Source organism: Schistocerca cancellata, chromosome 10, assembly GCF_023864275.1.
Source record: "Schistocerca cancellata isolate TAMUIC-IGC-003103 chromosome 10, iqSchCanc2.1, whole genome shotgun sequence".
Taxonomy (NCBI): Eukaryota; Metazoa; Arthropoda; class Insecta; order Orthoptera; family Acrididae; genus Schistocerca; species Schistocerca cancellata.
The window spans coordinates 31,686,619-31,705,225 of record NC_064635.1 but is presented as its reverse complement, the minus strand read 5'-3'; the positions used below and the strand labels follow the sequence as shown (position 1 = coordinate 31,705,225).

At 42.8% G+C, this 18,607-nt stretch overlaps 1 protein-coding gene across 1 annotated transcript in view; it reads left to right on the top strand.

The window, feature by feature from the left end:
- Window positions 1–18,607, top strand: part of LOC126106457 (zinc finger FYVE domain-containing protein 1-like) — a 113,793-nt gene that overhangs the window by 51,266 nt on the left and 43,920 nt on the right. The window contains exons 6-7 of the mRNA XM_049912744.1: window positions 12,590–12,727; window positions 13,163–13,280. Of these exons, the coding sequence (XP_049768701.1) occupies window positions 12,590–12,727; window positions 13,163–13,280 (256 nt within the window). The remainder of the gene's footprint in view (window positions 1–12,589; window positions 12,728–13,162; window positions 13,281–18,607) is intronic.

Here is an 18,607-nt window from a genome sequence, read left to right as displayed (position 1 = left end):
CCTGCCGCACCTCAGTTGTATAAGGCTTACCTAGGCACGCGGGGCTCTGTCTAGGTGGACTTCTAGTTCCCTAGCTGCTCGTGGGACCGAGATGGATCCTTCGAACTCCTCTTTTCTTCCTCCCAGCGGAAAGGGTGGGCCGCTGGAAGGTTCTAACACCCAGTCTCTTAAGAGGGCCCGTGTAGTCAGTCCCCCTGACTCCGGCGCTTCTTTGAAAAGTCCAGTCTTAGGTAACAGAATACATTCTGGTAATCCGAATGTGTTTCTCATTGTGAAACGGAAGGAGGGTAGTTTCGAGAAGGTTTCGCCCTTCTATATACAAAAGGGATTGGAGGGAATCTGTGGCTCCTTAAAATCGGTAAAGCGCTTACGTAATGGAACCTTGCTAGTGGAAACTTCCACTTCCCAGCAAGCCACTAAACTTCAGTCTGCTAAATGCCTTGGAGAGTATGCCATAGACACTGAACTGCACAGCACCTTGAACTACAGCAAAGGTGTTGTGACATGCCGAGATCTAGCTGATATTCCCAAGGAAGAACTGCAACGTGAGTGGGCTCCAGAAGGTATCGTTGATGTCCAACACATCATGAAGAGGGTTGATGGCACTCTTGTCAAATCCGACTCCTTTATTCTGACCTTCAGTAGCACAAAACTTCCTGAACATGTTAAAGCTGGCTTCCTTCGCCTTAGTGTGAGGCCTTATTTCCCGGCCCCAATGCGCTGTTTCAAATGCCAGCGTTTTGGGCATACCACCTTAGGCTGTAACGGCGAAGCGACTTGTGGAAACTGTGGTCTGGCTGCTCATGAAGGAGTTGGTTGCTCGCGTCCGGCACAATGTATTAATTGCTCTGGGAACCACCCTGTTTGGAGTAGGGACTGCCGCATATTTTTAGAGGAACGCAAGGTCCAGGAAATAAAAACAACCCAGCGTATCCCCTATGGTGAGGCCAAGAAGATCTTTAAGTCGATGCAACCTCCCACATTTGCTACATCTTTTGCCTCCCTGGTTCAGAAGCCTACTCCAAAAGTCGATGCCTCAACGCAGACCGAGGTGGTGAGTGTTGGCACTAACACCTGTAGCGGTCAGTGCACTTGCAACGCACCTAGTGTTTCAGAGCCAGTAGCCCCTACTCGAACGGCAGACAAAGGTACAGTGGCGAACTTGGGCCAGCCCCTAACGCCTCCAACAGCTGAGGCTGTTCCCAAACCCAGTGCGCCAATTCCCACTCCCACATCAGCTCCCCCAAAGTCCACCAAACCACAGAAAGCTACCGTCCAGCAGCAACAGCGCGTCAAATCCCGTGGTAAACCATCGGACCATGCGGATGTTGTTTTACGTGAGGCTTCATCTGACTCTTCCCCAGAGTTGATGGAGTACGATGTATGTGTGGGGCAATCATCTCGTCCCACGCCTGCCCCTACACCTGCTGCGGTCTCCCCGCCCCGTCGGAGAGACAGGATGAAGGTGCTACCCCCAACATAGATGGCTCCCATACTCCAGTGGAACTTGCAAGGGTTCAGGACGCATGTGGAGGAACTTCGTCTACTGTCTCAGGGTAGACCACTGTGTCTCTGTCTCCAGGAGACGTATTTCCATCCATCTTACTCCCCTGAGCTACGAGGCTACACACTCCATAAAAAGGACGACCTGCGTGGAGAGAGAGCTAGAGGAGGCGTAGGTATTTTCGTCAGGACGGACTACCACTCCTCGCCTCTCTCACTTACGACGACTTTACAGGCCGTCGCTGTGTCCGTGCACGTGCGTCATCCATTGACAGTATGTTCACTTTACTTGCCCCCACATGATGCTCTTGATGAAGCAGCCCTCACCGACCTTCTTACCCAGCTCCCCCAGCCATTCATTATTTGTGGTGATTTTAATGCCCATAATGTGCTTTGGGGCTCTGCAATTACCTGCCCCAGGGGTAGAGCAATTGAGAGGCTTCTCCTGTCATCCTGTGCCTACTTGCTCAATGGAGGACAGAGTACTCATTTCTCCACAGCGACTGGGTCGTTCTCTGCCATTGATCTCTCGCTTTGCTCTCCGGCTCTTGCCGCCAGTGCTCACTGGGAAGTGGTCGCTGACTTGCACGGCAGTGATCATTTCCCAATCTGGATTCACCTGCCCGATGGCGTGGGCCCCGAAAGGAGACCACCACGATGGGTGCTCAGTGGAGCTGACTGGACACTTTATAGCCAGTTGGCCCAATTCGACCACTGTGCGAATGTTGAGGTGTGGGTGGATCATATTACCAAAACGGTCCACCACGCCGCTGCAGCATCCATTCCACAGTCCACAGGCCACCGGAAGAGGCCACCTGTGCCTTGGTGGAGTGCCGAATGCCGCTCTGCGATCAGGACCCGGCGTGCGGCTCTGCGTCGGTTCAAGTGTCGGCCGACTGCTGAGCATCTTGCAGCCTTTCGGGTGGCGAGGGCAAGATGTCGCCGCATTATTCGTGAGAGCAAGAAGAGGTCATGGCAAACGTTCCTGAACACCATTAATCGTTCCACCAAAAGTTCCATTGTGTGGGAGACCATCAGGAGAATTTCTGGCAGAGGAGGGAGGTGCCCCATAGCTGCTGTACTGAATAATGGCACTCTCCACACGGATCCGCGAGACATTGCCCAGACTATGGCAGCGTATTTCGCCACAGTTACTGCAACAACCAGTCAGGATCCAGGTTTCCAGTGCCATAGAGCCGTTGCTGAGAGATGTAGTCTGGACTTCCATTCCACCTCTCATGAAGTTTACAACTGCCCATTTTCTATGTGGGAGCTGGATTCTGCATTGTCTGGCGCTCGTGACACATCCCCTGGCCACGACAGGATCCATTACAGTATGCTATGGCACCTCACAATGCGCAACAAAGAAATCCTCCTCGCACTTTTTAATGCCATTTGGGCGTCGGGTCACTTTCCTGACGCGTGGCGTGAGGCGGTTTTAATCCCTTTTTTAAAACCCGGGAAAGACCGCTCGAGCCCAGGTAGCTACCGTAGCATTGCCCTCACTAGTTGCATAGGGAAGACCTTGGAGCGGATGGTCAACCGCCGCCTTGTCTGGATGTTAGAATCCCGGCAACTCCTTAGTCGCTTTCAGTGTGGGTTCAGGAGGTTTCGTTCCACCTTCGATAACCTTGCCCTCCTGGAGGCGGCTATCCAACAGGCTTTCCTACGCCGTCATCACCTTCTAGGTGTATTTTTCGACATCGAGAAGGCCTACGATACTACTTGGAGGCGTCTCATCCTGGAGCAGCTTCACGAATGGGGTTTTCGTGGTTGTCTTCCTCTTTTTATTCAGTCTTTCCTCTCGCCACGATATTTTAGATACCGAATTGGTGACGTCCTGTCTGATCGCTTTGAGCAGGAGAATGGTGTCCCTCAGGGTAGCGTTTTAAGTGTGACTCTGTTTGCCATCGCTATTAATAGCATTACGTCCATAGTGAAAAGTCCTGTCCAGTGTTCTTTGTTTGTGGATGATTTCTCTTTGTTCTGCTCTTCTTCAAGCCTTGCAACGACAACCCGTCAGTTGCAACTTACGATTAGGCGTTTGGATGATTGGGCGAAGAAGAGTGGTTTTCAGTTTTCCACCGAGAAGTCTGTATGTGTTCTGTTTAACCGTTCTCGTTCGCTTTTAACCATTCCTGAGTTGCGCTTGAGGGATACTATTCTTACTTTTAAAGACACGGTGAGATTTCTGGGGCTCATTTTTGACTCGAGGCTCACGTGGTTACCTCATCTTAAAGACCTGAAACGGCGGTCGCTTCAGGCTTTAAGTATTTTAAAATGTCTTAGCCACAGTACATGGGGAGCTGACAGGACTTGTCTGCTCCAATTTTACAGGGCGTTTGTGCGGTCTCGGCTCGATTATGGGTGCACGGTGTATGGGTCTGCGAGGCCTTCTTACTTAAAAATGTTGGACGTTGTGCACCATGAAGGGCTTCGGTTGGCCACTGGGGCATTCCGAACTAGCCCCATCCCCAGCCTCTGTGCAGAGGCTGGTGAACCGCCACTTCATATGCGGCGACGGCTACTTACAGTGCGCCAGGCGTATAAAACTTTGTCCACACCCTACACCCCTGCATACCATACCGTTGCTCAGCCTCCTCTGGCACGATTGTTTCATAACCGGCAACGTGCGACGCAGCCCTATGGGATTCGCGCACAGGATTGCCTCAGTGCGATGTCTATGGCTGGTCTTCGTGTTTTACGTCGCGGTTGGAGCAGATCTCCACCTTGGCTCCTCCGGAGACCCAAACTTATTTTAGATTTGACTAATTTTAAGAAAGATGGCACACCAGATTTTACGTTCCAATCTCTGTTTTTTAACCTTCTAGATGTGCATCGCGGTTTCACTGTCGTTTATACTGATGGCTCCAAACAGGAGACTTTCCTTGGCTGTTCTGTGGTGTTCCCTGCTCATGTTACCCGGATTCGCCTCCCTGCTGAATATACCGTTTTCGCAGCGGAGCTCCACGCGATCCTGACGGCACTGGAGCAGATGAATCGAGTTCGGGGCGATCGATTTCTTCTCTGCTCCGATTCTCTTAGTGCCTTACAATCACTGCAGAACCTGTACCCGACTGAAGAGATGGTCCAGCTGATACATGACAAACTGTACTTGCTCCAACGGCGGGGTAAAGAGGTATCCTTCTGCTGGGTGCCTGGTCATGTCGGCATATGGGGCAACGAACAGGCTGATCGGGCTGCCAAGGAGGCCTGCAGAGAGCAGGATGTGGTCCAGTGTCCTATCCCCTTGCAGTCAGTCATCACTGCACTCCACAGGAAGTGCATGGAGTTGTGGGAGGACGAATGGCTGGCGGTGACGGCCAATAAACTGCGGTCGGTAAAGTCGACCACTCGGCCGTGGCGTTCCTCCTGCCGGCTGCTCAGGCGGGAAGAGGTGGCACTCACACGTCTTCGGATCGGGCACTGTCCTCTGACACATAGCTATTTATTACGGCGGGAGGATCCTCCGTTTTGTGATGCTTGTGGTGTGCCCATCTCTGTCCGGCACATTTTAACGGACTGTGTTTTATACCATGATGCAAGAGCAGAAGCACAAGTTGATGGGGATCTGCCCTGTGTTTTAGCTAACGATGAGACGTGTGTGTCTAGGGTTTTTAAGTTTTGTGATGTGTCTGGACTCTGGCCTAAACTTTTAGGCTGGCGGTCTTAGTGTATTGCAGAGTGGCTGACTCCTCCCTTTTTTCCTTGCGGTCAGCCAGCCACTTCCATCCGCTCCATTGTTTTAGCTCCCTCTACCTTTTTCTTCCTGTGTTGTCCATGTTTTACTGCTGACGCCCTGCTTCATCCCACGCTTCGGTGTGGGTGAGCACATATTTTTCAATGATTGTTCCCCGTGTTTTATGTTCCGTTTTATGTTGCGTTAGATGTAAATGTTCTGAGTTTTTCCTTGACACCCGTCTCACTATGATACTGAACGGGCGCTGAAGACCTTGCTGTCGTGCGCCCACAAAACCCTTCTACTACTACTACTACTAATTTCTCGTTGGCATGTTTTTGTAATGAGCTCTTGACATGACCACACAAAATTGTTTGTTTTTAAATTTTATAGACACCTTAGTGCGCCTCTCATGAAACCAAAAGCCACATACAGAGCACCAAATGCCTTTTACAACATTTTTTACGTGCATTTTACACATATTATCCATAACAATTCCATTTCTTTTAGGTCTTTCTTATTACAACAATAATCTTCGCCATCTTCTTCACCTGCACGAATCCACTATATTATAGGTGTGTCTCTTGCTTCAAAGCTTTTAGGTAGTGATGTTAGGTGATTGTGTAGACCTTGGAGAGACTGCATATCGATCACAGTACCATATAAGGAAGCTAGTAAAATGAGACATGCCCTGTCTGATCTGAAGTATCCAGAAACTCCAATGTAACGCAGAACTGACCGTTGGGTGTTACAAGAGGTTCACCGCCAGTATGAAAAGATGCGAGGAATATTCTTTGTCAGTAGAAAATCCAGGATGGAATAATGAAAAGCCTTTTGAATTAGACAACACACACACACACACACACACACACACACACACACACACACACACATTTTCCACATCCTACACACACATATGCTACCCTGCCTCTTCGTCTCCAAGTAACTACTGCAGCCTACATCCTTCTGAATCTGCTTAGTGTATTCATCTCTTGGTCTCCCTCTATGATTTTTACCTTCCACACTTCCCTCCAATACTAAATTGGTGATCTCTCGATGCCTCAGAATGTGTCCTACCAACCGATTCCTTCTTTTAGTCAGGTTTGCCACAAAGTCCTCTTCTCCCCAGTTCCATTCAGTTCCTCATTAGTTACATGCAGGGTGTATACGACCTGGGACAACCGGGAGATCCGGGAAAACCCCGGGAATTTTTTCATCCGGGAGAAAACCGGGAAAAACCCGGGATATTTTTAGAATTTTGGGAATTTTTCATTGTCTTAGTTTTCATTTAAATTTTTGTAATTTTGACTGGTAAGAACCAATACTCTAACTAAGGATATTACTGTATCCCGTTACTGCAGAATAATACTTCAACAATAAAACATAAATGAGAGAAAAAAATGAAAATAACTTAAATTGCAAAGGAAATGCGCCATATGCAACGACGACACACAGTGCTCATGCAAATGTCTGCCAATTAAAATTGTGTCAAAGGCTTTAGGAAGATTATGCAGTGCTTCATAACAACAAATTGCCTCCAACGAGTGTGAAGTCACAACTGTTTACAGTCGATTTGTTTTAGCAGTTACACGCGGGCTCATGCGCATGCGCAGTTGAGTCACGTTTGAGTAGTAAATTCTCCTGCTTCTGGCAACAGGAATGTGGCTGTTGGCTGTGCGAGCAGTCGCAGCAAGCAGCTAGATGCTACCGGGAAAAGGGGGCGCCAAATTCATATTCTTGAGGAAAAAAACTTGTTTCACAAAGCACCTAGCGTCCAGCGCATGTTTGCCTACCGATTATTCATATGATTTTGAAACACTTCCCTTTTGGTTTTTGAACACATTTTAAGTTGATTTCTGAATGAATCATTAGTTGACTTTTGAATGCATGCATAGTGGACGTGATCTCTGTCAGGAGAATCCTCGTCGCATCTAGAAATAAAATTTGCACAGACAAAAGGGGACAGGGCTATATGAGCTGAGGGAGCAAAGCCGATCAGATGAATGCCAATCGCTGTCTGATTATGTGGTTGATTGGGTTTGCGAATGGTAAGCATTGTTATAATTGCTAGGAAAATCCATAGATTCAGACCATCAGAATGGAAATAAACAACTGACAGGAATAACAGGTGAGAAAGATTATGTATTATCTTCTCGGTGTATCCAAGAAAATGAAATTTTGACAGAACATTTTTGGCCAAATCGCTACACTAGTAAGGACCAGTAGTACAGTCCCTGGTTAGCAGCCGCGTAAGTTCTATTCTGGAAGTAAGCGGAAAACGTGTTGCTCGAACACGTAATAACGCCTAACCGTAAAATAATCGCGGGGCAACTAAACCTGTGATTCTGGCAGGGTTAGTGAAGTTAATCGGCGAACAAATTTTAACAGTGGCAGCAGTAGCTACAGAATTGGTGATGACAAAATTGTTTGTTAGAACGAGGAAGGAGAAGAAACGGGGACATCACACAAATTATGGAAGAATAAGACGATCCCAAATTTATATAAAAGTTTCACAATACTACTTTTGGATCTCATGCTTGAGAAGCTGGTGCATATGAATGAAATGTGAAACTATTTCCTAACAAAGCTCTTTGCTTGTAGTAGGCCTAATAGGCATTTGATATTGGTACTTATTGGATTATATTCTGTCATGTTATAAAAATGTCCATTTGTGTCAAAACAGTCTCGTTTATTTGGTGTGTTACAAAATTGCTGCCATATTAGAAAGGCCTATTTTGTTTTATCTACCAGACAGTGACAAAATAGATGTAATCAGATCGAGAAACCACACCAGTCTAAGGTATTATTTGTATTAACAGCTTTTTCAGTATTAGATAACGACATTTCGATTTTTCATGCAGCAAAACGTTTGACGAACTTTGATGAGGTAATAGATTCTTTCGCAGAAAGGAAAGCATGCCATGTAAAGCTGTAGCAAGATCAGAGAGCAAAAAATGCTAGGAGCTAAAGTTTGAAGAAATGTGTAATTTCTGTCTTATCTCTTGTCAGTATTGGTTTTATATATGCTAAATTTAATTTTATGTCACACAAAACAGCAAGTTATTAACTAATAGGCAATAAACAGTTCAGGTTTTCTGAAGAGTTCTTGTTCTCTCGATTCCAAATAATCCCATCCGTTATTAATTGCGAGATTTTTTAAAAGAGGGGCAGGCTGTCAAACCGGCCGACTGGGAGTAGGAGAGGCATCACAGGACATTTCAATTTCCACTCTCCTGAATATACTTTGGACGTACGGTAGAAAAATGCTTTATGAAGAGGCATGGCGCTGCACTTTGGCATACTTAAGACCAAATAACATGTCTTATATTTCCTCGAACACATATGTTTTATGTTTCAGACTTTTCAGAAAGATGTGTGCTACAAGATGAACATATTTTGAAAATTTCATTTCTTTTTTTTTTAGTATTGACCCAGTTCGCAAACATCGTAGATTCAGAACTGATGCGCAGAGCAGTCTGAGTTATAGTGGGTAGTCTCCACGTGACCCGTGTTTACATTTAGTGATTTTGCTGTTTCCCCTTCGTTTACTCTCACGTCAAATGAAAACAAAACGGATATCTGTGGCCAGTAGCTATCAAGTGAATTAAAACACATCACATAATTACAGAAGGCTGAAGTATGTCAGTAGTTTCAGATTTTATTTTATTTCCACCTTTCTGACAGTCAAGCATTAATTGCCTTGTGGAACAATGAAGTTATTTTTGTCTGTTTCCTAAAGAAATTTGACTTTTGTTAACCTTTTCCGCAGAGGCAGTCAATATATTTGAAACAAAATGTTTAATTCCACAGTACTGGCTACTTTCAACTGTTTGCTGCATTTCAAGTGCACATTTTCATTTTCTAGCACGTATGGCATTATGCCATAGTAAAGAACCAAACATGATATAATACAGTATTGGTGCACCAAGGAAATTTACATCCAAAAAACCACACTGAAAAGCTTAATATCAGGTCAAGGTTTACTTCATTGGGAATCTGGACATATAAATGTGCCATTTAAGTATGCACTTTAAATGTGCACATTTTAATACGGTTCACGAAATTCCAATGCTCTTGCAGTATCCTCTGATGTCTTCTTTCTTTTATGACATAATTTATTATCTTTCAATGTTTTACACGTACGTACATACGGGCTACCTACGTCATGGTAGCTACCCAAGCGCGGTGTCGCCTGTTATCTGCGCTCTCTGGCAACTGCTGAAACGAACCTATTTCTAACAGGTCGCGGGAAAATATTGCGAATGGTGGTTTGAAAAGCGTTACTTTTAAAGTAAATATCCTTCCACGGAAGTTGAGCTATGTGCAAAAATGTACCATGAATTTATTAAATCACAGAGCGTTTGACTCTCATTTAAAAATCAACTCTTTGATGACGAGCCATTTAGAAGAATTTTGAACCCTGGAGATCAGACATTTATGTCAGTATTAAAAATTTTACTGGCACATTTGTGTGATGATGTATCTTGAAGTGTAACACGCGCAAAAAAAATCAACAGTATGTGCGAAAGCTTAGCTTCTCTTGCAGCTTGAGACCAATATTATATGTGAAAGCTTTGCTTTTCTTGTAGCAACACTATGTATATTAATTTAAACTATTAACTTTCCCTGTTTGTGTGTTCATGCTACTTAACAGTGATGTTGCTGTTGGCTGACTACATCACGTGTCCTATGCTCTGAATATCCGCTGTCATCGGCTGGCGAGATCACATGTCATGAGCTACGAACAGCTTACAAAAGCACATCGAAATCTCGATTTCAATGATTCGGAAAGTAACATGCGGTGTTTGGTGGAATTCCAATGTATGCTTACGTAATATGAAAATATGCGGCGTACATGTTGCTGCACATCAAAGATACTTCCAAAACGTGTCTTTTTCTCTGAGTTTCGCTTTTTAAAGTGCCAGGAAATTGTACGCCCGTGTATAAAACCATAACCATTCAAAGGATTGATAAGGGAAAATATACTGTCACCCGGGAGAAAGTGTATTTTTAACCGGGAAATGCGAGAAAAATCTGGGAATTTTTTTTTCCTTGTGCACATATACACCGTGTACATGATCTACCCATCTAATCTTCTGTAGCACCACATTTCGAAAGTTTCTACTCTCTTCCTGTCTAAACTATTTATCATCCATGTTTCACTTCTGTGCATGGCTACACTCCATGCGAATACTTGCAGAAAAATTTCGAGCTTAATAATAACAATTTTACAATTTTCTGTCCTTTTTTTTTGTTTCCTTTCTATTACTTGTATTGTGAAATCTTTCATCTTGCCAAATTTAATCCTTTAATGAACAAGTTTGAGAGAGTCAAAATATATGATGTAAATGGTCGTACCATTTGATTGCTTTGATTTAGAAGTGTAATATTTTTACACCACCAAAGGGCTGTTGGCCTCAGCCTGTGGCATACATTTCAACTTCATATGTCTACCCGTTCTAGAGAGAAAACAGATGGACAGACAGACAGTGTGATAATTTGTTTTCGTACGATGTAAATACAAATTAACAATTTTCAGATTTTTTTCCTTCGGTTGAAATGTGAAATGTTGCTTCATACCAAATTAACATTTCTCGGTCGACAAGAAGTAACGTGTAGGTTTTGATGAATCAGTTTTTGAATATCAAAATGTGTGACATAAGTGGCCGTGTATTTTGACTGCATTGACCGAGATGCTACAGTTTTTTACATAACCAAATATACTAATATGTGACATAAAATTTAGCTCAATGCGTGCACTCGTTCCTGAGAAAAAGGGTTTTGGACAGACAGACAGTCAAACAGACAGAAGGACAATAAAGTGATTCTATAAAGTTCCATTTTTACTGATCAAGGAATGGAACCCTAAAATGACCTGAAATCAGTGGACGGGATTGCTAGTAAGTTCCAGAGTCGTACCGGCGGGCCAGTTAGCACGAAGACTGCACATAGGGAGTCAAGTAGAATAATTGAACAGGTCCTCATAAGCCACTTGTTTCTGTAGTTTGCTGAGCACTGCTTGAGGAGATATGAAGATTGATGTCACTGGGCAGTGGCTGACTGGGAATGAGTGGTGACTCGCAGTATACCCTGTGGCAACCCAATGGAAGGGTTTGGGTTTGTGGATGTATGAACAATGTTGCATACCGTCACATGTAATCCCAGTAGTGAAGTATAGAAGACAGTTTTATGGTACAGGACTGTTTTTTATGGTTAAGGTGCTATCCTTTTATTGTGCGTAAGAAAACTGTAAATGCAGAAGGATGTCAATACTTTTTTCAACACATGCAGTAGAGAAACAGTTAGGAGTTGTTGATTGATTGTCTCAGCGTGACAGTGCTCCCTGTCAGAAAGCAGCATCTGTGAGACAGTTACTTGTGGACAATAGCATTCCTGAAATGGACTGGCCTGCCCGGAGAACTTGACCCAAACCCAATGGAACACTGTTAAGATGAGTTTCAACACGGGCTTCCCAGCATACAAATCACACTACCACCTGTCACTTCAGCTCTTGGGGATGAACAGAGTGCCATTCTTCCACACACATTCAAACACTTCGTCCAAAGTGTCGTTGGCAGAATTCGAGTTAACAGAAAGGCAGAGGAGAATGTACCCCTTATTAATGTCCACTAATAGTTGTCCGGTAGTGTGTGTCGAACAAATTCCTGTGTACTCTCATTCTGCCATTCTCCCTGACTTAACCACAACTAGCGTAACAACGCCTTTACCTATATAACAGGAATTCGGTGTTAACTTAGTCATTTGTCATTTTCGCTCTCCACCTCATCTTGCCTTTTTTTCTATCAGCTCCCTTTCTTTGTACTATTTATTACATTAACCTTCCTATTTATTATTTCTCTCACTCTTTTAATGTCTTTTCACTTCTCATTTTGAAACTTTTATCTCTGAACTGAAGCTGTCGCAGTGCTTTCCAGTCATTTTGAACTCCTGTTTGATAACTTTTCCTTTATGTTTTATCTTCTCTCACCCTCACAACATGTACATGTACGTCCTGTTGAACCTAGAGTCTGTGCGACCTGTTACCCGCACTTCTCCACTCTAACTTTCCCTGACAAATTCGTCTTTCCTCAGTAAAGAAGGTACATTTAGTTTGAAATGCTAGGGTTCACATTTTCTTCTTTAATGTATCTTTTAGCAGTACTAGGAATTGTGCCATTTGAGGATAACTATGGGTCAGTATTTGTGTCTGTAAATTTAATAACTTTCTCAGTTGAATTTTTTGTTTGATGCAGCATAACTTACTTCCTATGAGGAAATATTTCCAGTGAATATACCTTCATTCTTTTTCTTGTGTGTAAAAATGTTGTTGATGATAGAAAATTAAAAAGTATGACATATATGTGCAAAGTGAGGAAATAGTGTAACTTTTATTTGGCTGTGTTGCAGGTTTCAGCACCAGTATGAGAACTGCCAGTACATCTGCAAGATATGCTATGGCAATGGGATGGAAGTTATTGTGACCCCCTGCCTCACATCTACATCGGACACATCGTGGTTTGGATTAGCAAAATACGCATGGTCTGGGTACGGCACTTTCATTAATTGCCTTGGTATCAAATTTCTCTCTCTCTCTCTCTCTCTCTCTCTCTCTCTCTCTCTCTCCAGTCCATCGCTGTATACAACAATACTCATATAACAGAAGCTGTTGTGACTGAGTACTCAGGTACATGGTTTAAACATTTCTACCGTGGTGCATTTTTAAAAAAAAAATGTATTAGTGTTTTTTTGTCACTCTATATATTATGTAATATCTTGTACAATCTCAGGTCACTCTCTGAGTAGATTTCATTCTTTTATTGTGGTAGATTCAGTAAATAGCAATGTATCATGAAAATAGTTGATTTTTCCAGTAAATTAAATAAATTGTGCCTGCATCTAGTTAAATCACAGAGTCACAGAGGTCAGACACTTTGTTGACAGTTATGCATAGAGCTGACAGGTGATGCTGTGTGTTGACAGGTATGTGATAGAATGCCCAAATTGTGGAGAGATCTACAGGAGCAGGCAGTTCTGGTATGGAAACAAGAATCCGGAGGATGCGGCAGTTCGCACAGAGATACGGCACGTGTGGCCTGGGGTGAGTTGCCTTTCCAGGTATTGCTGTGTAGGTTTCTGTGAGGGAGGAGAAAGATAGCAGTAGTAGATAAATTTTTTTGATGGCATTGAGTCATCATTTCTGAGGAAAACTGACGGAGCCCACATTGGCAGGTAGTATAAGCCTGTGTAGCGATATGGGTGTTGCTCTGTTACAATATTAAGTGTTGTGTATACCCATATATCGTTCATTATAAATTGAAACTTGGGAGGTTACCTGTTCTTTAATGCCCGATCGTAACACGACACACAGTCAGTCAACATTTGATGGTTCACAGGCTGTCTGCACAGCAGAAGGTCATAGCAGAAGGTACTAACTACATAGGCAGCAGGGCAAGTATCAAATAACACATCATAAATTCAGAAATGTATTTGAGTGTATTCTGACAACACTTCAACGGAAAAAATTACTGTTACATTAGACACTCATACATGAGGGGCTGTTGCAAATTATTGATCGTTCATTATTGGACAAGTATGATCTTAATATTTTGTGATCTAGTAACAAAATGAACATTATAATTTCTGGACACACACTGTTAAAATGTTTCAGTGCGAGGCAAGTTCAGTCTGGTAATTTTATTGAAGATTCTCAATATACCGTCACACATCTTGATTATGATGCATGATTGAGTACACATTACCACTGCACAAGACAGTACTTTTCAAGTATTATTGTTATTGATTTCACGTGCCAGCAAAACATAAAATTAGGAGAACCATCACAATGGTTCACTATTCAATCCAACACTGTCTCATTACAGACTTGGACTTCACATGACAGACAGGAACATCGGCAACAAGGCCCAGCTTCAGTTACTGTGCCTCATACAGAAATTGCTGGCTACAGCATGCTGAATTAAATGTTCAAATGCCGAGCAAGGTGGAATGTCTGTACACTTGCAAGGTTGAAGGCAGATGAAACTCAGGACTGTGTATTCATAAATTGTGGCAGAGATTTCTAACTATGGATTCACCATCCAGAAATGCATTTATGCATTGAAAGTTATATGACCATTTACATCTCAACTTACCGGCAACTTTAAAAAAAAAATTAGCTTCTCTTAAAGTACAGTTCGAGACGAATCTAAGAGACTTACTAGTGGCCAACCCCTCCTGATTCATTAACGATTTTCTTAGGTGTGCCAACTGCTATATGTCTCCCAAACAATTCCACATAACAGTGTTACACGACCTGCTTCCTGTACAGGAGCAGCTATGACAGTTTTGAGGATGTAGAACAAAACCTGGAACACACTCTAACAACTGTATCAGAATCCTGCCGGGAAGTTTCTATTAAACCAACTCCCTGAAAGGCACAAGTCAGCACCTATATCCCGGACCTGTCAGTGTTACACTTCAGTGCAAGAAGACCTGTCATAAAGTAGCAGCAGGACACAGCATGCTGAGAAAATTGGCAACAATATGTGGAGAGCTTGTAACCTCCCCCTCACTTATTGACCTTAATGACAGTGAAAAATTAAACCACGCGCACCTAATGGAAATTTGGGAAAAGCAATCTTCACCGAAGCTAATCTGTCGGTAAAGAGGGAGGAAAGGGTTACATCTAAATGAAAGGAAATATGCAAATGAAATTGCTGGAAATTAACTTTGAAAGGGGGTAAAGTTAATAAGGAAAGTAAATGCGCGGTCGTTACATTAACATTTAACTGGCGTTATTTGAGATTTGGCAAAAATTACTGTCACCAGTCCTATGGACAACTACTATAATAACTGAAAAAGAAAGGTTATTGCACATATAATTAGCACTAAAAGCGTTGCAACTGAAGGTTGACACATGTAGTGTGAAAACTGAATGTTTGTCAGAAGTAATAAATTTCACTACACTCTGACTTAATTTAGCAAAAGAATTAATAAAACTGGAAAATTGAAAGTTAATTTAGTGACTGAAATTAATAGTGAACTTTGTTTCTGAAGCACTAAGAAATTCAATAAAATAAGGTCAGTCTTGGACTACCTCAACAATCATTTCAAAAGCTACTTGAATCTACGCAGTTTAGAAATAAGAGATTTAACTTTGAACTTTAATTAAATGATTCTGAACAATTAACAATAGTAAAATTTAGTACGTACCAAGCTGAGCTGCAGTCACAGGTAAGCTAAAATATGGTAACAAAACTCGCACTCTTAATTTGTGCTTGTGTAATCTAAATATTGTAGCCAGCTATGAATACCTTAACTGAACTTTGAAATTAAAGCAGTGAAATGGAATGATATTACTTTAATGCTGGCGTTCGAATTTCAGCGACACTCAGGTTTATTTTGGAAAAGGAAGGGACCCTGCTTGGTATTGCAATTGGGACAATGAGCAACAAAGGTTCATGTTAAGTTGCTGTATTTTGTTAATGGAATAGTTCGAAAAGCTGAGGTCTGCCATACAGTTCTAAAACTTTACGTGCTTCCAGTCTTTCTTGTTGGTTGATTGAAGGTTTGAAGTCGTCGGTCGAGGAGGTGGCGTCAGTCACTCATTGTCGGCCGTCGCTGTTGCAGAAGCTGGATGTTGGCACGCCTTCTTCTCGACACGGTCACCAGGCGAAACGGGCTCTTGATGTGTGCTAGCTAACGCTTCCCGTCCGCGACACCGTGTCAGAAACTATCATAGCAAGTCGAGCACAGTTACATGCTGCCAAACCCCAAAAGCGCGGCAACTCGCGGGAGCGTCACACAGCACACCTGCTCCACCGCCCTACTCCAGCCAGACTCCGCTCTGCCCGCACTCCACGCGGCAGAGTTAACCCTACCAAAGATCCTAAACGCTTTGGTTCTCCACACGACCTATCGATGTAATCGTTCGATAGCATAGTTTTCCCTAGGCCAGACCCAGTGTAAAAATACAAATAATATTTACAAAACAAACCAATTATACATCGACATAAATGCATAAATACATATATATAAATAGTAAAACAATTACAATATATAAAGACACAGAAATGTCACATCTTCAGGTAACAAAACAAGAAAAAAAATTTATAGTACAATAGAGGAAAATAGGAGGATATGCATTTCCGGCATTACAAGTTAGCCCAAGGAAGCTGAGAACAGCAGCTCAGACACTGTACTTATCCACAGCAGAATATGCCTATCCGGTGTAGTCCGGTTCAAAACTTGACAAAAGGTCAACTTAAAACTTAAATGAAACATGATTATTAATAACCGGTTTAGTGAAACCTTCAATAAACTATACAAAACAACCTGATTTGTGCACCCCAAAAGTCCCAAAGAGCCAGTCGTGAAATACTCAGCAGCTCACACATACTTTTTAATGATCACCACTCCCTGTAAAATTGGAAGACTAAAATCTTGGAAAAAGTTCCTGAAAGAAGAACTTTGCAAACATCCTAACAACTACCTCCACTAGAGGAGATAGTCAGCAGTGGGAACGTGAGATGGAAGCCTGAACCAACTCAGAATGGGCGTAGCCTGAATGAAGATAAACCTGACCAAGAAAGACCTTACAGATGAATATAGTGACGGAAGTGATTGTAGGGAATATCATGACATGGAAAATCATCTGACCTGTGCTAACTGTCCCAGTAAATGTACCATTCGTGACTTAAATCAGGGGAAACAGTAAATTGCTGGACATAGCGCCATTTTTGCTCTTTGGACATGAAAAACTGACTCTGCTCCTCTTCATAATTGACTTACATAAGTGAGGATTGTAAAGTGTGTGTGTGTGTGTGTGTGTGTGTGTGTGTGTGTGTGTGTGTGTGTGTGTGTGTGTGTGTGTGTTCACTATCTCATGCACAACACCTTGTGGCTTAAATGTCAATGCATTGTCAGGGGGGACTGATGACCTCAGAAGTTAAGTTCCATAGTGCTCAGAGCCATTTGAGCCATTTTTTGCATTGTCAGGGTAACACACATGCACAGGATGGGGGAGCGGCATATGGGAGGGATGCACACACAGTGTTAGCAACGTTTACCATACTGACCTGTTTCTGTGGTGAGTGCTGCAGTGCAGTTTGCCCTGACTATATGTCTTTGTCATCTGTTGATGTTTACGCGGTTGTGTCAGAATAGCTCCGTTTACGCGGTTGCTCTCTGAATAGTTCGTGAAGGAACCACCTGTGGATGTTGTGATGAGGTATTGACTCTCTGAAACTGGTTTGCCTGAGGAAACGTCATGTCGGATCTGGGGAGAGATGAAAGTGATGTAAAAAATCCATACACAAGGGATCGGTTCTTGAATGACCATGACCAAAAAATGCCACAGGAATTTCTTGCCTAGACTGAGGTCCACAGCCACTTCACACTTCAGAAAAAGTTGATGTGAGAATCGTTTGCGATGCATTATCAAACAGTTGGTATTGTAAGCTCCATTGGTGGGATTTCCATGGGAATGGTGCTCACTTCTGAGCCAGTGTAGATAAGGGAGTATTGATTTGTTGAGTGGTCTAACATGTACAAATATCTGGACACAACAGTTTGTAGAGGTATGAAATAGAACGATCACATAGGCTCAGTTTTAGATATAGCAGATTGCACACTCATTGGCAGGATACTGGAAAAATACCATCAGTTTGCAAAGGAGTCTGCTAACAAGCCTGTCGTAGAATATTACTTGTGTGTGAGCCCCACATAAATATGTTGAACTGAGGATATTGACTTTATACCCAGGAAGTTTGCACAAGGCATCACAAATTTGTTTACTCGCAGCAGAGTGCCACTGAAATGCCATAAACTGAATTCACAGATGTGTGAAGGTAGATGCCGATTAACGGGTGAAAGCATTCTTACAAAGTTTCAAGAAGCAGTATTAAGTGAGGAACCTAAGAATACACTTCCATAGAGAACTTAAGAATGATTCAGACTTATCACAGCACTTTCAGAGATATTAGATGAGCTGTCATTCTTCTTGTGTTCTATATGTGAGTGGAACAGCAAGAAATCATAATAAGTACTGCAGTGGAAATCACCCTCTGTCATGCACTGTTAGGTGGTTTGTAAAGTATGAATGTGGATGAAGAGTGACAAGCAAAACATAAGCATAAAGGTAATCTGTCATCTACGATTTAGGTGGATGAATTACAGTTGCATAGGACTCTTTCAGTGAACCTCATTGTGGCATCTGCCTTTCTTATACTTTTATGTTATTATCTCACCTTAAATTCTTCATATTCCATACACACAGTTATTTTGCAGTAAAGACTCTTTCCAGGGATTTATTGGCAACCACGTAATCAAAAAGTAGTGGGTCCTTTTGTGCAGTATGATCGATTTGTTTGGAAAATGAACAGTACTAGCTGTATAGCTGTTTGGAGTTGGCCTGACCGTACTTCCATA